Here is a 27171-nt window from a genome sequence, read left to right as displayed (position 1 = left end):
GGAAATGCTCTTCTTATGTGTTAGAAATGTGTATTTTTGTACTATTGCTTGCACATGGAACAGTCTACTTCAGAATTTGTATTGTTTAAAAAAATAGATAATCCCTTTATTACCCATTCCCCAGTTTTGCATAACAAACACTGTTATATTAAAGGGACATTCTGGTTAAAATTTAAATGCACATAGATGAATTACATCTTTAAATAGAAATATATTTGCATTATACATGTATTGACAAAAATGCTTCTAGTAAAGGTTATCGCTGTTTTAGTATTAACATTTCTCTGTGCATGTGAAGCATAGCTAGATATGGTCACTTTAAATACTGCAGCTACTCAGAGTACTAGTGGGGCTTGTATTATGTCAGAAATTAACAAATTGAGTCATTACAAGATGGTACAAACACCTTAGGCTCTCTGAGCAAGTGATATGTTTAAAATGCTGATGCACGTTGCATACTTAAATACACTTTTGAAACCGCTATAGCTTTTATTAGAAGCACTTTTGCTAATGCATGTATATTACAAAAATGCTTCTATTCAAAACTGGAATTCATCCAGGTGGATTCCAATTTTTGCTGGAATATCCCTTTAATATACTCTTTACCTCTGTGATTACCTTGTTTCTAAGCCTCTGTAGACTTCTCCCTTGTCTCAGTTCTTTTGACAGACTTGCATTTTAGTGCTGACTCATACATAACTCCACAGGAGTGAGCACAAAGTTCTCTATATGACAAACATGAACTAGCATTGTCTAGCTGTGAAAAACTGCCACAATGCACTGAGATAAGAGGCGGCCTTTAAAGGGACATGAAACCCCAACATTTTCTTTCATGATTCAGATAGAGAATATAATTTTAAACATTATATAAAACAGCAAAAAGGGAGTAGATACCTCATATAAGAAGTCTCTAAAAGTCTAGGAGAAAACTGCACAAACATCAAAAATAGACCGGATATGCCAAAAATACAAAACACACTTTAATATACTAAAAAAGTAACACACTAAAGGGATCCCTTAGTATCACATAAATGAAACCGGCTTTAGAAAAATCAGGTGCACCAAAGAATGAAATACAGTCCACTTCTCCAATTGAAAATATGCATTGCTGTATATGGATAATCCAAATAGGACAATGAAATGTACGATGAATAAATCATAGTCCCAAAGGTGCTACAAAGCCAGAAAAGACAGGCATCATCCCCACACTGTAGGTTTGAAACAGACACGCTAGCATAGAAAAGAGGAGCCTTATATACACGTATCAACAGGTATGACCACCGTTGAAGCGTCCTCCAACACACCAGTCATAATATGTAGTACCTGTCTCCTTTACGCAAGTGCTCCTCCTAACTCCGCTGCTATATTTACGTGCTGCCTTCCGGGGTGATCCTGTACTTGGGGGGATCCCATGTAAGTAACAAGCTGCTGAATGATACTTGAAAGAGAGGTAACTATAGGCCCAGAACATGCACTGTTACATTTTCCGCTACAAGGTTTTCCCCCCGAGACATAATAAATTAATAGCATTAATATGTACAGCAACCAGGTCCACTATTACAAAATATTGGAAAACAGAACCTCCTAGCTTCCAGATGATAGAAATATATATATAAATATATATATGTCAAATGAGTAGTTCAGCAGCCGACATATTATCAACAAAAGATACATTTCTAGAAGTATGGGAACCGTGGATCATGCACATTTAAGCTAACTAAACATAGGGTACAGAGTAGGAGTTGAGGCGAACAGCTTTGAGTAAGTTTGGGATGTGTTTATATATCATATATCAAGGACTTATAATGGTATAATTACTTGTAAAAGAATGATAACGGTGTTAATTTGTGTAACAAAATATGAGTGAACAAATGTACTTTAGTACTAATGTACTGTTTCATATTTACATTATGGTCAAGATACTTGTTATAATGGATATTTCCTTTTTAAATCTTTATTTTTATTGTTATGTTTTATTATAAAAATTCAATAAAGTACTTTCAACAAAAAAACAACAACTTTGTAAACAAACAAGATATGGCTGTTTGGTGCACAGTTCCTCCCTTGGACAGATTGCTGGCAGCTGACAGAGGCAGCTACCACAGTTATATTTTTGATGGACAGTGACATGCCTCCCAAACAAAACAAAATACCGTTTGTGATGATAGTATCCTTAGTAACTGGTAAATTGCGCCTTTTTACAAAACCCGTTTTACAGGGTGAGAAATATCTAAAAGCCTACTGTTGCAAATAGGAAAAAAACATGTTCTTTTCTCCAACATAGGTGTGTCCGGTCCACGGCGTCATCCTTACTTGTGGGATATTCTCTTCCCCAACAGGAAATGGCAAAGAGCCCAGCAAAGCTGGTCACATGATCCCTCCTAGGCTCCGCCTACCCCAGTCATTCTCTTTGCCGTTGTACAGGCAACATCTCCACGGAGATGGCTTAGAGTTTTTTAGTGTTTAACTGTAGTTTTTCATTATTCAATCAAGAGTTTGTTATTTTCAAATAGTGCTGGTACGTACTATTTACTCAGAAACAGAAAAGAGATGAAGAATTCTGTTTGTATGAGGAAAATGATTTTAGCAACCGTAACTAAAATCCATGGCTGTTCCACACAGGACTGTTGAGAGCAATTAACTTCAGTTGGGGGAACAGTTTGCAGTCCCTTGCTGCTTGAGGTATGACACATTCTAACAAGACGATGTAATGCTGGAAGCTGTCATTTTCCCTATGGGATCCGGTAAGCCATGTTTATTACGATTGTAAATAAGGGCTTCACAAGGGCTTATTTAAACTGTAGACTTTTTCTGGGCTAAATCGATTGATTATTAACACATATTTAGCCTTGAGGAATCATTTTATCTGGGTATTTTGATATAATAATATCGGCAGGCACTGTTTTAGACACCTTATTCTTTAGGGGCTTTCCCAAAGCATAGGCAGAGTCTCATTTTCGCGCCGGTGTTGCGCACTTGTTTTTGAGAGGCATGGCATGCAGTCGCATGTGAGAGGAGCTCTGATACTTATAAAAGACTTCTGAAGGCGTCATTTGGTATCGTATTCCCCTTTGGGTTTGGTTGGGTCTCAGCAAAGCAGATACCAGGGACTGTAAAGGGGTTTAAAGCTTAAAACGGCTCCGGTTCCGTTATTTTAAGGGTTAAAGCTTCCAAAATTGGTGTGCAATATTTTCAAGGCTTTAAGACGCTGTGGTGAAAATTTGGTGAATTTTGAACAATTCCTTCATGTTTTTTCGCAATTGCAGTAATAAAGTGTGTTCAGTTTAAAATTTAAAGTGACAGTAACGGTTTTATTTTAAAACGTTTTTTGTACTTTCTGATCAAGTTTATGCCTGTTTAACATGTCTGAACTACCAGATAGACTGTGTTCTGAATGTGGGGAAGCCAGAATTCCTATTCATTTAAATAAATGTGATTTATGTGATAATGACAATGATGCCCAAGATGATTCCTCAAGTGAGGGGAGTAAGCATGGTACTTCATCATTCCCTCCTTCGTCTACACGAGTCTTGCCCACTCAGGAGGCCCCTAGTACATCTAGCGCGCCAATACTCCTTACTATGCAACAATTAACGGCTGTAATGGATAATTCTGTCAAAAACATTTTAGCCAAAATGAACCCTTGTCAGCGTAAGCGTGGCTGCTCTGTTTTAGTTACTGAAGAGCATGACGACGCTGATATTAATATCTCTGAAGGGCCCCTAACCCAATCTGAGGGGGCCAGGGAGGTTTTGTCTGAGGGAGAAATTACTGATTTAGGGAACATTTCTCAGCAGGCTGAATCTGATGTGATTACATTTAAATTTAAATTGGAACATCTCCGCATTTTGCTTAAGGAGGTATTATCCACTCTGGATGATTGTGAAAATTTAGTCATCCCAGAGAAACTATGTAAAATGGACAAGTTCCTAGAGGTGCCGGGGCTCCCAGAAGCTTTTCCTATACCCAAGCGGGTGGCGGACATTGTTAATAAAGAATGGGAAAGGCCCGGTATTCCTTTCGTCCCTCCCCCCATATTTAAAAAATTGTTTCCTATGGTCGACCCCAGAAAGGACTTATGGCAGTCAGTCCCCAAGGTCGAGGGAGCGGTTTCTACTTTAAACAAACGCACCACTATTCCCATAGAGGATAGTTGTGCTTTCAAAGATCCTATGGATAAAAAATTAGAAGGTTTGCTTAAAAAGATGTTTGTTCAGCAGGGTTACCTTCTACAACCCATTTCATGCATTGTCCCTGTCACTACTGCCGCATATTTCTGGTTTGATGAACTGCTTAAGGTGCTCGATAGTGACTCTCCTCCTTATGAGGAGATTATGGACAGAATCAATGCTCTCAAATTGGCTAATTCTTTCACTCTAGACGCCTCTTTGCAATTGGCTAAGTTAGCGGCTAAGAACTCTGGGTTTGCTATTGTGGCGCGCAGAGCGCTTTGGTTGAAATCTTGGTCGGCTGATGCGTCTTCCAAGAACAAGCTACTAAACATTCCTTTCAAGGGGAAAACGTTGTTTGGTCCTGACTTGAAGGAGATTATCTCTGATATCACTGGGGGTAAGGGCCACGCCCTTCCTCAGGATCGGCCTTTCAAGGCAAAAAATAGACCTAATTTTCGTCCCTTTCGTAAAAACGGACCAGCCCAAGGTGCTACGTCCTCTAAGCAAGAGGGTAATACTTCTCAGGCCAAGCCAGCTTGGAGACCAATGCAAGGCTGGAACAAGGGAAAGCAGGCCAAAAAACCTGCCACTGCTACCAAGACAGCATGAAATATTGGCCCCCGATCCGGGACCGGATCTGGTGGGGGGCAGACTCTCTCTCTTCGCTCAGGCTTGGGCAAGAGATGTTCTGGATCCTTGGGCGCTAGAAATAGTCTCCCAGGGTTATCTTCTGGAATTCAAGGGACTTCCCCCAAGGGGGAGGTTCCACAGGTCGCAGTTGTCTTCAGACCACATAAAAAGACAGGCGTTCTTACATTGTGTAGAAGACCTGTTAAAAATGGGAGTGATTCATCCTGTTCCATTAAGAGAACAAGGGATGGGGTTCTACTCCAATCTGTTCATAGTTCCCAAAAAAGAGGGAACGTTCAGACCAATCCTAGATCTCAAGATCTTAAACAAATTTCTCAAGGTCCCATCGTTCAAGATGGAAACCATTCGAACTATCCTCCCTTCCATCCAGGAAGGTCAATTCATGACCACGGTGGATTTAAAGGATGCGTATCTACATATTCCTATCCACAAGGAACATCATCGGTTCCTAAGGTTTGCATTCCTGGACAAACATTACCAGTTCGTGGCGCTTCCTTTCGGATTAGCCACTGCTCCAAGGATTTTCACAAAGGTACTAGGGTCCCTTCTAGCGGTGCTAAGACCAAGGGGCATTGCAGTAGTACCTTACCTGGACGACATTCTGATTCAAGCGTCGTCCCTTCCTCAAGCAAAGGCTCACACGGACATTGTCCTGGCCTTTCTCAGATCTCACGGCTGGAAAGTGAACGTGGAAAAGAGTTCTCTATCCCCGTCAACAAGGGTTCCCTTCTTGGGAACAATTATAGACTCCTTAGAAATGAGGATCTTTCTAACAGAGGCCAGAAAAACAAAGCTTCTGGACTCTTGTCGGATACTTCATTCCGTTCCTCTTCCTTCCATAGCTCAGTGCATGGAAGTGATCGGGTTGATGGTGGCGGCGATGGACATAGTTCCTTTTGCGCGCATTCATCTAAGACCATTACAACTGTGCATGCTCAGTCAGTGGAATGGGGACTATACAGACTTGTCTCCGAAGATACAAGTAAATCAGAGAACCAGAGACTCACTCCGTTGGTGGCTGTCCCTGGACAATCTGTCTCAAGGGATGATGTTCCACAGACCAGAGTGGGTCATTGTCACGACCGACGCCAGTCTGATAGGCTGGGGCGCGGTCTGGGGATCCCTGAAAGCTCAGGGTCTTTGGTCTCGGGAAGAATCTCTTCTACCGATAAATATTCTGGAACTGAGAGCGATATTCAATGCTCTCCAGGCCTGGCCCCAGCTTGCGAGGACCAGGTTCATACGGTTTCAATCAGACAACATGACGACTGTTGCGTACATCAACCATCAGGGGGGAACAAGGAGTTCCCTAGCGATGGAAGAAGTAACCAAAATTATTCTTTGGGCGGAGTCTCACTCCTGCCACCTGTCTGCTATCCACATCCCAGGAGTGGAAAATTGGGAAGCGGATTTTTCTGAGTCGGCAGACATTGCATCCGGGGGAGTGGGAACTCCATCCGGAAATCTTTGCCCAAGTCACTCACCTGTGGGGCATTCCAGACATGGATCTGATGGCCTCTCGTCAGAACTTCAAAGTTCCTTGCTACGGGGCCAGATCCAGGGATCCCAAGGCGGCTCTAGTGGATGCACTAGTAGCACCTTGGACCTTCAAACTAGCTTATGTGTTCCCGCCATTTCCTCTCATCCCCAGGCTGATAGCCAGGATCAAGCAGGAGAGGGCGTCGGTGATCTTGATAGCTCCTGCGTGGCCACGCAGGACTTGGTATGCAGATCTGGTGAATATGTCATCGGCTCCACCTTGGAAGCTACCTTTGAGACGAGACCTTCTTGTTCAGGGTCCGTTCGAACATCCGAATCTGGTTTCACTCCAGCTGACTGCTTGGAGATTGAACGCTTGATTTTATCGAAGCGAGGATTCTCAGATTCTGTTATCGATACTCTTGTTCAGGCCAGAAAGCCTGTGACTAGAAAGATTTACCACAAAATTTGGAAAAAATATATCTGTTGGTGTGAATCTAAAGGATTCCCTTGGGACAAGGTTAAGATTCCTAGGATTCTATCCTTCCTTCAAGAAGGATTGGAAAAAGGATTATCTGCAAGTTCCCTGAAGGGACAGATTTCTGCCTTGTCGGTATTACTTCACAAAAAGCTGGCAGCTGTGCCAGATGTTCAAGCCTTTGTTCAGGCTCTGGTTAGAATCAAGCCTGTTTACAAACCTTTGACTCCTCCTTGGAGTCTCAATTTAGTTCTTTCAGTTCTTCAGGGGGTTCCGTTTGAACCCTTACATTCCGTTGATATTAAGTTATTATCTTGGAAAGTTTTGTTTTTAGTTGCGATTTCTTCTGCTAGAAGAGTCTCAGAATTATCTGCTCTGCAGTGTTCTCCTCCTTATCTGGTGTTCCATGCAGATAAGGTGGTTTTACGTACTAAACCTGGTTTTCTTCCAAAAGTTGTTTCTAACAAAAACATTAACCAGGAGATTATCGTACCTTCTCTGTGTCCAAAACCAGTTTCAAAGAAGGAACGTTTGTTGCACAATTTGGATGTTGTTCGCGCTCTAAAATTCTATTTAGATGCTACAAAGGATTTTAGACAAACATCTTCCTTGTTTGTTGTTTATTCAGGTAAAAGGAGAGGTCAAAAAGCAACTTCTACCTCTCTCTCTTTTTGGATTAAAAGCATCATCAGATTGGCTTACGAGACTGCCGGACGGCAGCCTCCCGAAAGAATCACAGCTCATTCCACTAGGGCTGTGGCTTCCACATGGGCCTTCAAGAACGAGGCTTCTGTTGATCAGATATGTAGGGCAGCGACTTGGTCTTCACTGCACACTTTTACCAAATTTTACAAGTTTGATACTTTTGCTTCTTCTGAGGCTATTTTTGGGAGAAAGGTTTTGCAAGCCGTGGTGCCTTCCATTTAGGTGACCTGATTTGCTCCCTCCCTTCATCCGTGTCCTAAAGCTTTGGTATTGGTTCCCACAAGTAAGGATGACGCCGTGGACCGGACACACCTATGTTGGAGAAAACAGAATTTATGTTTACCTGATAAATTTCTTTCTCCAACGGTGTGTCCGGTCCACGGCCCGCCCTGGTTTTTTTAATCAGGTCTGATATTTTATTTTCTTTAACTACAGTCACCACGGTACCATATGGTTTCTCCTATGCAAATATTCCTCCTTAACGTCGGTCGAATGACTGGGGTAGGCGGAGCCTAGGAGGGATCATGTGACCAGCTTTGCTGGGCTCTTTGCCATTTCCTGTTGGGGAAGAGAATATCCCACAAGTAAGGATGACGCCGTGGACCGGACACACCGTTGGAGAAAGAAATTTATCAGGTAAACATAAATTCTGTTTTTTATGCAAGATGTTAATATCCTGTACTGTTCTTGTTTCTTGACCAAAACCTCTGCAATTTAAAAAAACAAAAAAAAGCAAGCATGCGTTAACGTTTTAACGCCATTGCAGCGTTCTATTCCGTCCTAAAAGCGCGGGGCTTTAGCCAACGGCACTTCCTGGATGGGATCACTGTCTGGAGGGCGTGCCTAGCTTCATAGGGACGCCCCCCTGACCCAATCCTATCATTAAAATCTCGCGATGATTTTAACCCTGTCATGAAAGGGTTAATTAGATTTTTTTAAATCAATAAACAAAGCTAGAGTAAAATGTATAATCAACACATTTACACTATCTTGTATTTAAATTATACGTCATAGACAGACGTACTGTATACCCAGCACAAATGTATTAATAATTCACTTACAAGATTAGCTATTCTTTTGGAAGTGAAGAGGTTAATTTCACACATGTAAATTGCTATTGTCATTTCACACTGTATAATGATGCCAATCCAAACACTAGTTCTGCTGAGTAGGAATTGTATTAATGATTTGCATTTGTATAAGGTGACACTGGTAGGTTACTGGTAACTTTACAATGGGGATCATGGTTTACTTTCCGCTCTGGTATCTTTAAACTAACAGATACTAAACTTTACTTTCAACTTAATACGGGTGCACAGATGCTCGCAATATACTCATGGTAGTAATTTCAGTCGAGTGCAATTTACACTAGAAATTTGGCACAAAATACAGCTTCACTTGAAATCTAGTCCAGTATGTACCCCGTCTGTTTAATGTCTCTTGATGCATTTATCAATGGCTAATCAGTTGTAAAAATAATAATCACTATGTTTATGATGTATAATACATATTGATTGCATATATATTTATATATATGTATAATATTCATTAATTTTTTGTTCTTCCCCAGAGTAAATGAATTGCATGACCCAACCTACCAGTACAGGGTAGACACAGGAAATTTTCAGGTAAGTTGGTATTGAAAACCTGATTTTAAACATCAGTCCTATCAATGTTGCCTTAGAGCATAAGGTTCTGTGATATGGTAACATAGCTGCTGCGGACTCTCTCAAGGTTCACAGAAATAGTGTCATCCTTTGGCCCCAACTATTTAAAAAAAAATTATAGCTACTTAGTATGGGAGAAATTGTATACATGTGGTTCATAGATTAGTTCAATAAATCTTATGTTAACATTTTTAGAATTGGATATAGTTTATATTCTCTATTAACATTAATTTGATATGTCATAAATATGTGTGTATATCATTTTGATTAGGGTTCATTCTATAAACTGTTAATAATCATTTATCAGAGGTAAATTGGAAAAGGAATGAGCGAACCAAGTGTCTGCAATTAATTGTTTAATCTTTTGTGTGTGTGTATGTATGTATGTGTGAGTGTGTGTATATATATATATATATATATATATATATATATATACACACACACACACCTCTTTAGCTCTTTCCTATCTCTTTTTGTCTCTCCTCCTCTCTTTATATTTCTCTCCCCTCTCTCTCGCGCCGACCGCGCCCGGCCACACACCCGCCACGCCCACCACGCCTGGCCATGCCCACGCTCCTGTCCGGCCACGCCCACTTTCGCCGCAAACAGCATGTCGGGTAAGGCTAGGTGTGTTTGTCCTCGTGCTGTCTCTACTGCGCATGACAGCTTCGGACACACTTGGCCTTTTATATTATAGGATATATTAGTTTTATATTATAGGATATATATATATATATATATATATATATATACATGCTGATGAAGGGTAGTGTATACCCGAAAACGTTCCAATAAAAATAACCTAGTTATTCTTTTGAAAGACCTGAGAGTGCATTTGTTTGAGTGGCTATTTCCTGATATATTTGCACCCAGGACTTAGCCTCCAACTGAGGGATTGCTGGTATATCCGCAAGTATCCTCTGCTGTATGTTGACTTGCACTGGATGAGCTCTCTACTGGATCAGCATTCTGTAAGGGAAAAAGGCCTCAGCAAGCTGGTAATATATAATGGAGGGGTGCTGCAGTCCAGGTAAGTAATTCAAATACTAAACACAGCCCAGGAACTATCCCTAGTGGTCTCCTTATGCAAGTACTACATAGTTGGAGGTTCTCAGCCTTTACACATAGCGATTTACCTATGTGTTAAACACCAAAAATACCGGAATTCAGAGTTAAAATCCCTCTTTTTTCATTGCCCCTTTTACCCCTTAGCAGCTCTCAGTATATTTTTGACTTGGGTTCCCCATTTTGCCTCCAAACCAAAGAAGCTTCACTTTTTTTTTTTAAGAAATGTGCTAACTGCCTTATGCAGTTAGCCGTTCAGCTAACTGTGGATGTGGTTACGGTGGGGGACAGAGGGGGGAGTCAAAAGGGGGACTTTTAATAACTTTGCATGAAAATAGTTTTTTTTTTGTGTTTTTTACTTACAGGCTTTGGCCTGCATATTGTTCCGGAGTTAACCTCTGGCCCCCCTTTGGCACCTTTTTCTCTCTCACTCACTGGATCATTAGCTGGCTGAAATTTACACAGGGAATGTCTGCAGGCATTTCAAGCTATCTGGACCCAGTTTTTAACACTTTCTTTGCCCAGGAGGTGGGGGAATTACCCTCATAGGAGCTGCTGAGAGGGTGGGTAGGTGATTTTTTTTTTCTTAGGGTTAATCATTTGGCTTCTTTCTGACTTCTGGGGTTCTGTTTTTTTTTATAAGCTGTTTGTTGTATGTTGGGTAAATACACTTGTTACTTAAAGCCTTAAAATATCTTTCCATTTAATTTCAGTTTTGCTTATCGTTTTGGAGTCATGTCTGTATTATATCTAATATGATTGACCCATTTGAAGAGAACCCTAGGGAACATAGTGCAGCCCAAGAACATTGACTTTTCTCCGGAGTTTAAAACAAGTCTTCAAAAGACTATGATGGAGTTTTTAGCGGCTATCCCCAAACCAAGTAAGCGTAATTGAAAATAAGGAGATTTACCTCACACCACCTGTAACTCACAGGGTCCTATTCCCCAGGCTCCGTTACCACCGAACTTACAAAGCTCTGACATGGCTGAGTCTCTGAGGGATCTGAGTGTGAAATCTCCTCTGAGGACCCTGATCCAATAAATGAGCCAGAGACTGATTCTATGTTTAGATTTAAAGTGGACCATATTTTCGTCCTGCTTCAGGAGGTCTTAAATACAGTAGTACTATCAGAACCAAATTAGTTTAATCAGGTTTTTAAAGCTCCAACCAAAGTGCCTAAGCACCAGACTTGGTTACAGAATATACAGTCAAAGAATGGAAGAAACCAAGCATTCCCTTTGCACCTTCTAACCTTTTCAGAGAAAAAATTAATAGCCTGGGAACTAGTCCCTAAGGTTTATGGAGCTATTTCCACCTTAGCTAGATGTACTACTATTCCTTTGGAGGATCTTCGTTTAGGGATCCTATTGACTGCAAATCGAGTCCTTGCTTGGGAAATTATTCTTCCAATCAGCTCTTCAGCTTAGACCTGACGTAGCAATTACCTGTCTGTCCGCTGTGGCGTCCTTTTGGTGTGATTCTCTTTCTCAGATGGTTTCTGATGCATTTTAATACAACTGCATTAAAGTCCTTGAGATGGCTAATGATTTAATTTGTGATGCAGTCTTTGTCATCATCAAAATTGATGTCAAGAATATGTCCATTGCTGTTTTATTAAGGAGAGCTTTATGGCTTAAATCTTGGTCAGCTGATGTGGTCTCTACGAATAGGCTATTATCAGTCCCTTTTGAAGGTAAGATGCTTTTTTTATCGGAATGGGATTCTATTATCAAAAGTGTCACTGGGAGAAAAGGGGCTTTTCTACCTCAGGAAAAAAAGTTTAAGGGAAAGTACAAACAACAAATTGTTTTCGTTCCTTTCACTCCCCTAGAGACCCCATCCAACTAGAAGTCTCAATCCTCCAAGCGTTTCTCAAAGCAATAATCTTCTTGGTCTAAAAACAGACCAAATAGCTCAATTCCAATCAGAAATCTGTATAAAGGGACAGCCCCCTATCTAGAACATCCTCTGGTAGGGTGCAGATTGATTCGGTTTCAGAAGGCCTGGTCTCGATCAGTTCAGGATCCCTGGGTTTTCAATATTATATCCCAGGGTTATCGATTAGGCTTTCACACCAGACCTCCCTTGGAACGGTTTCATCTATCTCACATTCCAAAAGATCCTGTAAAGGCGGCTGCTTTCTTCAATGTGTTCAAGACTTAGAGGACATGGAAGTTATCCAACCTGTTCCATTCTCTCAACAGGGACAGGGTTTCTATTCCAACCTCTTCATTGTCCCAAAGAATGAAGGCACCTGCAATCCTATCCTGGACCTAAAGAGTCTGAAAGAATGTACACAAACAAATTAGTTAAAAATGGAAACAATCCGTACCGTTTTGCGTCTAGTTCAGGAAGTTCAATTTATGACAACCATATACTTAAAAAGGATGCGTATCGGCACATCCCAATTCACAAGCATCATTTCCAGTTTCTAAGATTTGCTTTTTTCAACAAACATTACCAATTTGTGTCCCTCCCCTTCGGTCTGGCAACATCCCATTGCATCTTCACACAAGTATTAAGGGCTCTCTTAGCAGTAATCAGAGCGCAGGGAATCTCCATTGCCCCTTATTTGGACAATATTTTGATTCAAGCTCTGTCTCTTTCTCTGGCTACTGCTCATACCCACAGAATGGCATATTTCCTTCAGGAACATGGATGGGTAATCAATTTCCCCAAAAGTTCTTTATAACCCAGCCACAAGGCTGCTTTTTCTGGGAGGGATAAGAGACTCAAATGCGCATACTTCTCACAGATTCTTGCAGAAACTAACTTCAGACTGCCTGTCATTCCCTACAGATGGCTCATTCTCCATCTGTAGCTCAATGTATGGAATTAGTGGGTTTGATGGCAGTGTTATTTTAGTTGACTAGAAAAAGGCTAAAACTAAAACAATTCTGATGACTAAAACACAACTAAAACTAAAATGGCATTTTAGTCAAAAGACTGACTAAAACTAAATCAAAATTACATTTTAGTCGAGACTATGACTAAATCAAAATTTACTGTCAAATTTAACACTTTTCGCAAGATGTTATAATCTATTGATATCTAATTACTGCTCTTTTGTAAAAAAAAAAAAAAAAAAAAAAAAAAAGCAAGACTATCTTCTTGTTTATTTACAAAACTTGGTTTTATTTAATTTTAAGATAAATACATATTATATACCACAACAGTTAAATCTGTATTGCATGTTCAAACGTTAATATCATAAATAAAAACAGATTAATACATCTTTACTCCAGGAGTGTATAATGAGTTTGGAAGTTCTAGAGCAGTGTTAATTTTGTTGACTAAAATTTTTCGTCATCTTTTTTGGTGACGAAAACTAAACAATAACTAAATAAAAACTTAGCTACTAGGATGAAAAATATGATGAAAATCCATTGAAATTTTCATCAATGAACAAAAACACGATGAAAATGTTAGGGAGGAACTATTGCAGTCAGTGTTGGATCCAGAGGGGGGGGCAATCGGGGTAAATGTTTTAAAATGGATCAGGTGCTGCAGGCAGTAACATCAGCACCAGACCCATTTTACAACATTCCCTGTACTGTGATAAAGCAGAAAGGGTGGGCTGCGGCTGCCTTTGCAAAGTCGCCGACTGCCAGTACTACGGGTAACCACCGGTGCCTATCCTATCCTGTATGCCCTGTCACACTGCAGGGTGTTGCTAGGCAGCAAAGTAAAGCGCTAATACTGCCCACCCACCTGGCCCTCAATCATCTTTGGGAAACTATAATTCCCAGAGTTAACCAGCTTTACAATGCCAATCCTTGTTCCATATGCGTATGTGCGTTGTGCTATGCGCTTGCGGACAGAACAGGAGCGAAAACATTTGAATGAGGGGCTAGAGCTGGTGTTAGCACTGTTGGAATACAACACTTAATGGCATTTGCTTGAGGGGAATCAGGGTGATAACTTCCCACAGTATGAGCTGCGAGATAAGACAGACTTGAGAGGAACACTGGAATGTTGCTGGTATTGGGGATGGGAGGTCAAGGCATTAAGTGTGGTCAGAAAGCTTTAAGGTGAGCACAAATCTTTGACAGAGTTAATGCCTGTCAAGCTTTCTGACTTCAATCATTAGTACAGCTGCCATTTTGTTCCAGAAATTGGTCTAATTGAGATTTGATTGTAATACCTCTGCTTCATTTTGTACTCCTCTTGCCTCTCAGATTGCTTCTAAAATCCCTTATACCTTGCCTGTCCTACATAATTTGCCCCAGAAGCTGTAAAAAATATTAGAATATACTAGAAAGCTTTATATTTTGGGTTTTGTAGTGATGTCCTGGCACAATTTTCTTCTTGCCATAGCTAGTCTCAATAAAGATTTCTTTGTAATTCATGTTTAAACCTTAATACCATAAATAATAACAGGTTATTATATGTTTACTCCTGGAGTATATAATGAGTTTGGAAATCATAGAGAAATGCTTAAATACAGAAGATAACTTTAAACCCCTTAGATTTTAGTTGACTAAAACTAAAACAATTCAGATGACTAAAATACGACTAAAACCAATGACATTTTAGTCAAAAGTCTGACTAAATCGAAATCTGCCATCAAAATTAATACTGGTTTATAGTAGCAGCATCAGATGCTGTACCTTTTGTTCACTTTCATCTTCGTCCACTCCAATTATCCATTCTTTTACAGTGGTCAAAGGATTGTTTCCATCTGGAACAGCAAATAGATCTTTGTTTTTCAGGCAAACGGTCTCTCATAGTGGAGGTAAAGTCCCTGTTTGACCCTTGGAGCTTCTTTTTTCCAGCCTTTCCGGACCATAGTCACTACTGACTCAAGTCTGATGAGTTGGGGTGCTGTTTGGGAGTCCCGCATGGAGTAATGGTCCCCTCTGGAGGTGAGGTTTAGGGATAGACCGATATTGTTTTTTCAGGGCCGATACTGATTATCGGCCGCCTTTCAGGCCGATAACCAATTCTCAGGAGCCGATATTCTGTACTTTTAGAGTTTTGAAAAAGCAACACAATTTTTACACAAATCTGGAATAAACTGAACATGTTTATTAAAATTTTAAACATTAAAAGCAAACAACTGGGAAAAATGGCTTCCCAAAACATAGAAAAAATGGCATAAGTATTAACCTTTTAAGTACACTGAGCAAATTTACTTTTGATTTGCTCATACATCAGCCATACATAAAATAAATCTGCTTGCTAGCTAATAGAAAAGTTGGAGATCACAATCTCAGGGTAGAACACATAAGGGGTTAAACCCTCTGAGGAACTGAGGGGAAAAAAAGAAAAAGGTGCACATTCCTTTTCTCTTTGGGAATCAAATGGTATTTTGTGTGTAATTATAAACTTTTAATTATACATTCTTAATTAAAATATAGAAGATAAATCAATGAAAACTAAATTAATTGCAATGAGTGCATAAATCAGTGTGCTCTGTGGTTTAAAGGGACAGTCAAGTCGAAAAACAACTTACATGATTTAAATAGGGCATGTAATTTTTAACAACTTTCCAATTTACTTTTATCACTAATTTTTCTTTGTTCTCTTGGTATTCTTAGTTGAAAGCTAAATCTAGAAGAATCATATGCTAATTTCTTAGACCTTGAAGGCCGCCTCTAATTTGAAAGCATTTTGACAGTTTTTCACCACTAGAGGGTGTTAGTTAACGTGTTTCATATAGATAACATTGATCTCATGCACATGAAGCTCCTAGGAGTGAGCACTGATTGGCTAAAATGCAAGTCTGTCAAAAGAACAGAAATAAGGGGGCAGTTTGCAGAGGCTTAGATACAAGGTTATCACAGAGGTAAAAAGTATATTATAACTGTGTTAGTTATGTAAAACTGGGGAATGAGTAATAAAGGGATTATCTACCTTTTTAAACAACAAAATTCTGGTGTTGATTGTCCCTTTAAGAGTCCTAGTACTCTGATATTTAGAATATGGAGTTATTGGAGGACCCAGAACACTAGGAGCACACTGATTTATGCAATCATTGTTGTTTGTTTTTTTCATTAATTTATCTTCTATGTTTTAATTAAATTAAAAGTTAAGTTTTATATATACGCACACACAAAATGATATTTGATTCTGAAAGAGAAGTACACTTTTTTTTTTTGGTCTAAAATCTGTTTGCTAATCTGCCATCCCAGCGTGGTACACATACTACTTTAATCCCAATGTGGTACACTACACACTTTCCTCTCAGCGGAGTACATGCCAGTAGGGTACACAATCTATTGGTCACATACCACATTGTCTGCTTTGTGTTTCTTCCCCTTTATGTCCCCATGCTGTAGACATAGACATTTTTAACAGTTGTTACAACATGCGGGGTAGATTAAAGCTGTTTGACTGGAAAATAAACTCTACCACAGACTGCAGCATGTGGAAGAGCACTAAACCCAATCTCCCCCTCACACAATGACAGATAAAATGCTAGCCTGTTTGGTGGTCAGTCCAGGCATGTCCCAGCTCTGCCCCCAGATAACCCCAAACTCTGCCTACAGACAAACCACTGTGAGCGCAACGTGATTGACAGATTGTAGAGTCAAGCAGCCGGGAGTTTGCCCTCCCTGCAAACAACATACTCTTACACTATATGACAGTAATTCACTGTATGCCAACTGTGCTCTGCCCTGTCTCACAGAGCTGACTATTTTAAGAGCCGTGGCCAAGAGAGGAAAAGGGGAAGATAAAATCAACAAGTACAGCTATTTACCCTGATGAGAGCGCAGAGCTCACATTCTTCTAATCTAGGTACAGCCACCAAGGATCTATGGGGTTAAATTCTGAGCACCAATGCTCCAACTAAGTGTAGTTCCATTCTTGTGCTGGGTTTCATGGAGAGGTTCCCTTCACATAAATCAGTCCTTGGTCTCTGTTGAACTGCATTGGAGAAAAGCCTCTTTCCCCGCACAATTACTCCGGTAGGAGCTAAAAACAAACAATCTTGTGGAATGTACTTGAACCCAGACCCTAAATCCTGTATTGCTTTCTTAAGCACTTATGCTTTCTTACCACCTCTGCCACCTGCGGGGTTCTGTTGAACACGTGATGACGTGGTGCGATGCGGCTCCTCCATGGAATGCTATCCGGAGGACCAGATTGAAATACTGCAGCAAGCATGCTGTGCCGGGAAATATTGTCTATTTCGGTGAGTTTCGGACTGATAACTTAAGAAATCTCTTGTGAGGGTTCTTGACCTCCTAGTGGAAGGAAATATATCTCACATGTAATGGACACCTATGGACTCTCATCATCCTGAAAGAAATACATTTTATAAATTCTGTTTTTTCTTGGATTTGTTTACAATTTAATGGTTTAAGTATTCATATATACAAAAAAATATTCATGTATTTACTAGGAATTAACAGTCTGCTTCCTCATTGAGTGTTAAATGTTGGTATCTTTTGCTTGATATTTTTTTTAATAAAAGACATGTCTTCATTTTTCTAGGGAATGAAGATTTTCTTTCTCATTGTGGCTTCTATGTACATTTTGTACCTTTTATTTTTAATCATAAGAGCATGTTCTGAACTTCGAAATATGCCATATGTTGGTAAGTAACTTACAGTTATTATCCACTAGAGTGTGTATTATTGAAAACTGCTAAAATGCCTTGCTTTCTTTATTCGAATATGCCTTAAGTAGTATTTTCTGACTAACATTACATTTGTGCTTCAAAGCTGTGCAAAGGATATATAGGACCTATGTAAAGACATGCTAATTCACAACTTGTAATGTTTTTTAAATGATATAAACTGGCTTTAATATATGCAAGCTGTTCTTTTTTATTATCATTATTATCGGTTATTTGTAGAGCTCCAACAGATTCTGCATAGTTATTTAGACAAATGTTATCTGTTTAGCACAGATTACAATTTGTTGTGCTTTTCTCGTAAGGTTGCCACCTCAATGGCATTTTATTGGCACATGCGGCACTTCAGTGTTACCAGACGGTGCCGGTATTGTGTTAATATCGGCAATATTTTCAGGCACGGGTCAGAGAAGGAGATCAAAGTTTAATCAGGGTGACAGAGTGCCAAACTGTGCAGCAGATTTAGGAAGTGTGCAATGGAACCATAGTGATATCAATGATTTGGGAGTGCTCTGAGCTGACTGACACGTGCTCTGTCCAATTGGCATCAGAAGTGATGCAAAACCCACCTAGAAACAGGACACCTTGGAATAAGAGCTTCACATCTTCTCTACTCGCACATATGATCACACTATACTGCTGCTACTGTGCTGACTGGTCAACTGGTAGTTTGTGTTATTAGTGGATTTTCAGTAGTACCTCCCTGATTGCACCACTGTGGGAGCAGAACTAGAAAGAAATAAGTAACTCTTCCCTAAGTTTAACAGTATCTGTGAGTCTGTGCAGTGCATATAGATTATAATGTATGCACTTTTAATGCTTTATTGAAAACTACTATTAATAAGAAGTAAACTAATTGACTAATTCTGTCTCTTTCTCTCTGTCTCTATGTTTGTATCTCTCTTTCTGTGTGTATCTCTGTCTGTATCCATCTCTCTGTCTCTCTCTGTACCTGTCTGGATCTATCAATCTACTAAATCTCTATCTCTGTGTATCTCTCTCTCTCTCTGTATCTACAGTATCTAGCTCATCTATCTTTGTCTCTCTCTATTTATGTCTGTATCTGTCTCTATCCTGTATATATTTATCCATCTATCTCTCTTTTACTGACTATATCTATCTATGTCTGCATAATAATTAATGCTAATTTGAATTATTTCCCAGCATGTTTTCCTAAGAAGGGTGGACACCTTATTTTCTTGGCATAGAACGGGTACCTTATTGTAAAACACTGGGTTTGGTTAGTTTGGGCCCCCTAAAAATTGTTATGCTTTCCATACATAATCATATGGAACCACTCAAAGACCGGACTGTATATTCTAAGGTTTAATTACATACAGAATAGTTAGTATAATGCATGCTGCCTCCTATTTTACTGGCTGTATATTTGATAGCAGTGACAATAGTGTAGCATTGAACTTTTCAGAATAGGTTTTGTATTTAACAGGCAAAAGCAGATTTTCCAAATGGCAAAGTAAAGATAAAATATTAATATTCTGCTGGGGCTATACAGATCCAGCATACTTCTGTGTATCAGATGCTGGTAAGCACTGGTTTCTTTCTAATGGTTGTGAGAGTCCATGACATTACTCTTGGGATTACATCACCTGGCCATCAGGAGGAGATGAAGACAACCCAAACCAGAGTTTAAGTATCACTCCTACTTCCCTCTCTACCCCAGTAGTTCTTTGCCTCGTCAAGAAAAGTGAAAGGACTGAGGTGCTAAGAAGAAATTTAACAAATGTATATTCCTCAATGGAGAGTTCCTGGAAGAGAGGTAACTAGGATTACTGTCTTGTACACAGAAATGCCACAGGTGTCGCTGGGACATTCCCAAGCCTCCAACTGTTGGTCATGGGTTTATAACCCCAGATTGTCCCATGTGCAAGTCACACAAGAAGACGGTGACTTGCAGGATTTTTCACAGCTTGCTATGCTAATCTCCATTACAAGGATCAGGGAGAACTCAGGGTCATGGCTCAGCCTCTACTACGTGTGTTTTGCTGGGAGTGCTTGATGGACACAACATGCATTGCCCTAAATACGGACCAGACTATGTAGTGACAATTTTTTTCACTGGCGTGCTCCGGGTAGGTCCGGAGGGTTGAAACATTTCTCTCCTCAGATTCATTTTCAAATGATCAGCTAAGGGGAAGAAGAAGGCTTGGTGTGACTCTTAACAGGACTTACAGGATGGGGCATTTTTTGTGCATGGCCCCTTTAAATAACCGGGAATTAAAGTTTCAGTTTGGCAAAAGCTCCTGTGCCAGTGGCAGCTCTGGGAGCGTTGTGAAATTTGCGGTATCCAGTGGGTGAAGGGGGAAGCCAGCACTTGACTCTTGCTGTGGTAATGGAAGTGCACTCCGCCAACTTTCTCTCCAGCAAGCTCTCTGAGGAAGGGATTATTACACACCATACAGATTCCAAAGACCTCAGGATGCTCAAGCCAGCCTATAGGAGGGCCTCTATTGAAACTATTGGAGGTACAGTTATATTTTGCTATTACAGTTGCATAGCAGGTCACTATCTATACATTGGTAGGTTTCATTTCTCCATTCAAGTGCACTATAAGGAGGTAAAAATGGAGCATCCCAGCGCTGCCCCCATGGATCCAAATATCACTGATGAGGTTATATCAGATATTATATTGCCAACTTATAAGTGTATGTTGTTTAAGATGGTGATAGTGTGTTTAGGGTCTGTTCCACAGTCACATTCTCAGACACTTTATACTTATAACCTTGTGACAAAGGCAAAGCATGTTTCTTCAGAATCTTCCTGTTGGGACTTTACCCCTGCTCAGATTGTCAGTCTATTCTGAGGACGCTATGTCAGACTCTGGCAAGGAGAGTGAGGATTTCACCTTTTAATTCAAGATGGAACACCTATGTTCCCTTTTGAAGAAATTGTTGAAAACTTTTGGTGTACAGGATTCAAGACCTGTGGAGCAGAAACCTGTACAAAAATTAGACCTGATTACTCCAACATAGGTGTGTCCGGTCCACGGCGTCATCCTTACTTGTGGGATATTCTCTTCCCCAACAGGAAATGGCAAAGAGCCCAGCAAAGCTGGTCACATGATCCCTCCTAGGCTCCGCCTACCCCAGTCATTCTCTTTGCCGTTGCACAGGCAACATCTCCACGGAGATGGCTAAGAGTTTTTTTGGTGTTTAAATGTAGTTTTATTCTTCAATCAAGAGTTTGTTATTTTAAAATAGTGCTGGTATGTACTATTTACTCTGAAACAGAAAAGAGATGAAGATTTCTGTTTGTAAGAGGAAAATGATTTTAGCAACCGTTACTAAAATCGATGGCTGTTTCCACACAGGACTGTTGAGATGAATTAACTTCAGTTGGGGGAAACAGTGAGCAGACTTTTGCTGCTTGAGGTATGACACATTTCTAACAAGACTTGGTAATGCTGGAAGCTGTCATTTTCCCTATGGGAACCGGTAAGCCATTTTCTTAGTTTAGTATAAGAATAAAGGGCTTCACAAGGGCTTTAAAGACTGGTAGACATTTTTCTGGGCTAAAACGATTACATTATGAGTATATTTAATGGATGTTATCTATAAATAGTTCTTTTAATCTTGGGGATGTATTAAAAAAAACGGCAGGCACTGTATTGGACACCTTTTTCACTGGGGGCCTTTTCTAGTCATAGGCAGAGCCTCATTTTCGCGCCACTAATGCGCAGTTGTTTTTGGAAAGCAAGGCATGCAGATGCATGTGTGAGGAGCTAAGAACCACTGAAAAAGCTTATAGAAGGCGTCATTTGGTATCGTATTCCCCTCTGGGCTTGGTTGGGTCTCAGCAAAGCTGATACCAGGGACTGTATAGGGGTTAAATGTAAAAACGGCTCCGGTTCCGTTATTTTAAGAGTTAAAGCTTTCAAATTTGGTGTGCAATACTTTTAAGGCTTTAAGACACTGTGGTGAAATTTTGGTGAATTTTGAACAATTCCTTCATACTTTTTCGCATATTCAGTAATAAAGTGTGTTCAGTTTAAAATTTAAAGTGACAGTAACGGTTTTATTTTAAAACGTTTTTTGTGCTTTGTTATCAAGTTTATGCCTGTTAACATGTCTGAACCATCAGATAGACGATGTTCTGTATGTTTGGAAGCCAAGGTTCCTCCCCATTTAAATATATGTGATGAATGTGACTTAGTGTCCGGACAAAGTAGGGACAATGATGCCACTGATAATGATGTTGCCCAAAATGATTCCTCAAGCGAGGGGAGTAAGCATGGTACTGCATCATCCCCTTCTATGTCTACACCAGTCTTGCCCACACAAGAGGCCCCTAGTACATCTAGTGTGCCAATCCTTCTTACTATGCAACAATTAACGGCTGTAATGGATAATTCTATTAAAAACATTTTGTCCAAAATGCCTACTTATCAGAGAAAGCGCGATTGCTCTGTTTTAGATACTGAAGAGCATGAGGACGCTGATGATAATGGTTCTAATGTACCCTCACGCCAATCTGAAGGGGCCAGCAGGGAGGTTTTGTCTGAGGGAGAAATTTCAGATTCAGGAAAAATTTCTCAACAAGCTGAACCTGATGTTATTATTTTTAAATTTAAATTGGAACATCTCCGCGCTCTGCTTAAGGAGGTGTTATCTACTCTGGATGATTGTGACAATTTGGTCATTCCAGAGAAATTATGTAAGATGGACAAGTTCCTAGAGGTCCCGGTGCCCCCCGATGCTTTTCCTTTACCCAAGCGGGTGGCGGACATTGTAAATAAGGAATGGGAAAGGCCCGGCATACCTTTTTGTTCCTCCCCCTATATTTAAAAAGTTATTTCCTATGGTCGACCCCAGAAAGGACTTATGGCAGACAGTCCCCAAGGTCGAGGGGGCGGTTTCTACTCTAAACAAACGCACTACTATCCCTATAGAAGATAGTTGTGCTTTCAAAGATCCTATGGATAAAAAATTAGAGGGTTTGCTTAAAAAGATGTTTGTTCAGCAAGGTTACCTTCTACAACCAATTTCATGCATTGTTCCTGTCACTACAGCAGCGTGTTTCTGGTTCGAAGAACTAGAAAAGTCGCTCAATAAAGACTCTTCATATGAGGAGGTTATGGACAGAGTTCAAGCACTTAAATTGGCTAACTCTTTTATCTTAGACGCCACTTTGCAATTAGCTAGATTAGCGGCGAAAAATTCAGGTTTTGCAATTGTGGCGCGCAGAGCGCTTTGGCTAAAGTCTTGGTCAGCGGATGTGTCCTCCAAGAACAAATTGCTTAACATCCCTTTCAAAGGTAAAACGCTATTTGGCCCTGACTTGAAAGAGATTATTTCAGACATCACTGGGGGAAAGGGCCACGCCCTTCCTCAGGATAGGTCTTTTAAGGCTAAAAATAAGCCAAATTTTCGTCCCTTTCGCAGAAACGGACCAGCCTCAAATTCTACACCCTCTAAGCAAGAGGGTAATAGTTCTCAAACCAAACCAGCCTGGAGACAAATGCAAGGCTGGAACAAGGGTAAGCAGGCCAAGAAACCTGCCACTGCTACTAAAACAGCATGAAGTATTGGCCCCCGATCCGGGACCGGATCTGGTGGGGGGCAGACTCTCTCTCTTTGCTCAGGCTTGGGCAAGAGATGTTCAGGATCCTTGGGCGCTAGAAATAGTTTCTCAAGGTTATCTCCTGGAATTCAAGGAACTACCCCCAAGGGGAAGGTTCCACAGGTCTCAATTGTCTTCAGACCAAATAAAAAGACAGGCATTCTTACATTGTGTAGAAGACCTGTTAAGAATGGGAGTGATTCATCCTGTTCCATTAGGAAAACAAGGGATGGGGTTTTACTCCAATCTGTTCATAGTTCCCAAAAAAGAGGGAACATTCAGACCAATTTTAGATCTCAAGATTCTAAACAAATTTCTCAGGGTTCCATCGTTCAAAATGGAAACCATTCGAACAATTCTTCCTACCATCCAGGAAGGTCAATTCATGACCACGGTGGATTTAAAGGATGCGTATCTACATATTCCTATCCACAAGGAACATCATCGGTTCCTAAGGTTTGCGTTTCTGGACAAGCATTACCAGTTTGTGGCACTTCCATTCGGATTAGCCACTGCTCCAAGGATTTTCACAAAGGTACTAGGGTCCCTTCTAGCGGGGCTAAGACCAAGGGGCATTGCAGTAGTACCTTACTTGGACGACATACTGATTCAAGCGTCGTCTCTGTCAAAAGCAAAGGCTCATACGGACATTGTCCTAGCCTTTCTCAGATCTCACGGGTGGAAGGTGAACATAGAAAAAAGTTCTCTGTCCCCGTCAACAAGAGTTCCCTTCTTGGGAACAATAATAGACTCCTTAGAAATGAAGATTTTTCTGACAGAGGCCAGAAAATCAAAACTTCTAAGCTCTTGTCAAGTACTTCATTCTGTTCTTCTTCCTTCCATAGCGCATGGAAGTAATAGGTTTGATGGTTGCGGCAATGGACATAGTTCCTTTTGCACGAATTCATCTAAGACCATTACAACTGTGCATGCTCAGACAGTGGAATGGGGATTATACAGACTTGTCTCCGACGATCCAAGTAGATCAGGGAACCAGAGATTCACTCAGTTGGTGGCTGACCCTGAACAACCTGTCACAGGGAATGAGCTTCCGCAGACCAGAGTGGGTCATTGTCACGACCGACGCCAGTCTGGTGGGCTGGGGCGCGGTCTGGGAACCCCTGAAAGCTCAGGGTCTATGGTCTCGGGAAGAATCTCTTCTCCCGATAAACATTCTGGAACTGAGAGCGATATTCAATGCTCTCAAAGCTTGGCCTCAACTAGCAAAGGCCAAATTCATAAGGTTTCAATCAGACAACATGACGACTGTTGCATATATCAATCATCAGGGGGGAACAAGGAGTTCCCTGGCGATGGAAGAAGTGACCAAAATAATTCAATGGGCGGAGGATCACTCCTGCCACTTGTCTGCGATCCACATCCCAGGAGTGGAAAATTGGGAAGCGGATTTTCTGAGTCGTCAGACATTCCATCCGGGGGAGTGGGAACTCCATCCGGAAATCTTTGCCCAAATAACTCAATTATGGGGCATTCCAGACATGGATCTGATGGCGTCTCGTCAGAACTTCAAGGTTCCTTGCTACGGGTCCAGATCCAGGGATCCCAAGGCGACTCTAGTAGATGCACTAGTAGCCCCTTGGACCTTCAACCTAGCTTATGTATTCCCACCGTTTCCTCTCATTCCCAGGCTGGTAGCCAGGATCAATCAGGAGAGGGCTTCGGTGATCTTGATAGCTCCTGCGTGGCCACGCAGGACTTGGTATGCAGACCTGGTGAATATGTCATCGGCTCCACCATGGAAGCTACCTTTGAGACAGGACCTTCTTGTTCAAGGTCCATTCGAACATCCGAATCTGGCTTCACTCCAACTGACTGCTTGGAGATTGAACACTTGATTTTATCAAAGCGTGGTTTTTCAGATTCTGTCATATATACTCTAATCCAGGCTAGAAAGCCTGTAACTAGGAAAATTTACCATAAAATATGGAAAAAATATATCTGTTGGTGTGAATCTAAAGGATTCCCATGGAACAAGATAACAATTCCTAAGATTCTATCCTTTCTACAAGAAGGTTTGGAGAAAGGATTATCTGCAAGTTCTTTGAAGGGACAGATTTCTGCTTTATCTGTCTTACTTCACAAAAAGCTGGCGGCTGTGCCAGATGTTCAAGCTTTTGTTCAGGCTCTGGTTAGAATCAAGCCTGTTTACAAACCTTTGACTCCTCCTTGGAGTCTCAATTTAGTTCTTTCAGTTCTTCAAGGGGTTCCGTTTGAACCCTTACATTCCGTAGATATTAAGTTACTATCTTGGAAAGTTTTGTTTTTGGTTGCAATTTCTTCTGCTAGAAGAGTTTCAGAGTTATCTGCTCTGCAGTGTTCTCCTCCTTATCTGGTGTTCCATGCAGATAAGGTGGTTTTGCGTACTAAACCTGGTTTTCTTCCGAAAGTTGTTTCTAACAAAAATATTAACCAGGAGATAGTTGTGCCTTCTTTGTGTCCGAATCCAGTTTCAAAGAAGGAACGTTTGTTACACAATTTGGATGTAGTTCGTGCTCTAAAATTCTATTTAGAGGCTACAAAGGATTTCAGACAAACATCTTCTTTGTTTGTTGTTTATTCAGGTAAAAGGAGAGGTCAAAAAGCAACTTCTACCTCTCTCTCTCTTTTTGGCTTAAAAGCATCATCCGATTGGCTTATGAGACTGCCGGACGGCAGCCTCCTGAAAGAATCACAGCTCACTCCACTAGGGCTGTGGCTTCCACATGGGCCTTCAAGAACGAGGCTTCTGTTGATCAGATGTGTAAGGCAGCGACTTGGTCTTCTCTGCACACTTTTACCAAATTTTACAAATTTGATACTTTTGCTTCTTCTGAGGCTATTTTTGGGAGAAAGGTTTTGCAAGCCGTGGTGCCTTCCATCTAGGTGACCTGATTTGCTCCCTCCCATCATCCGTGTCCTAAAGCTTTGGTATTGGTTCCCACAAGTAAGGATGACGCCGTGGACCGGACACACCTATGTTGGAGAAAACAGAATTTATGCTTACCTGATAAATTACTTTCTCCAACGGTGTGTCCGGTCCACGGCCCGCCCTGGTTTTTTTAATCAGGTCTGTTGAATTATTTTTTCTAACTACAGTCACCACGGTATCATATGATTTCTCCTATGCATATTCCTCCTTTACGTCGGTCGAATGACTGGGGTAGGCGGAGCCTAGGAGGGATCATGTGACCAGCTTTGCTGGGCTCTTTGCCATTTCCTGTTGGGGAAGAGAATATCCCACAAGTAAGGATGACGCCGTGGACCGGACACACCGTTGGAGAAAGTAATTTATCAGGTAAGCATAAATTCTGTTTTTCAGATCCAAGTCTATGGAGCTGGATACTTTTCCAGTACCAACCTTAATTTCAGAGATTATTTCTTATGAATGGCATAACATGGTAGTTCCCTTTTCCCCATCTCCCACCTTTAAGAGACTTTTTCCAGTTCCTGAGGCGAATTTGGAAGTATGGGGGCTATCCCTAAAGTATATAGAGCAATCTCTACTCTTGCCTGGAGAACTGCTATCCCGCTAGAGGATAGTACACCTTTCAAAGATCCCATAATAGGAAGCTGGAAGGGTTTTTATGGAAAACCCTCCTTTAGGGTGGCCTTTTATTTCAATTAGCAGTCGGTATCTTATGCAATAAATGTTTTAATGCATTCTGACCACTTCTACTACTGTTTGCTCCTTACAGGAGGAATCTATTACTTTTTCCAGGAATTAAGAATTTAATTTGAACAACAGTTTTGAAATGTTGGCGGCATGCCTCTTTCAACTAGGCGTAAAAGGTC

At 40.8% G+C, this 27171-nt stretch overlaps 1 protein-coding gene across 3 annotated transcripts in view; it reads left to right on the top strand.

Annotated features, from left to right (window-relative positions):
• TMEM181 (transmembrane protein 181) overlaps positions 1-27171 on the top strand; it is a 259664-nt gene that overhangs the window by 192230 nt on the left and 40263 nt on the right. For all 3 annotated transcript variants that reach the window (XM_053710842.1, XM_053710843.1, XM_053710844.1), the window contains exons 11-12: positions 9056-9113; positions 17661-17763. In XM_053710842.1, coding sequence (XP_053566817.1) covers positions 9056-9113; positions 17661-17763 — 161 coding nt within the window. The remainder of the gene's footprint in view (positions 1-9055; positions 9114-17660; positions 17764-27171) is intronic.

This window comes from Bombina bombina, chromosome 4 (assembly GCF_027579735.1).
Source record: "Bombina bombina isolate aBomBom1 chromosome 4, aBomBom1.pri, whole genome shotgun sequence".
Lineage (NCBI taxonomy): Eukaryota > Metazoa > Chordata > Amphibia > Anura > Bombinatoridae > Bombina > Bombina bombina.
Note: the sequence above shows the minus strand (reverse complement) of the source record. Positions and strands in the feature narration are given on the sequence as shown.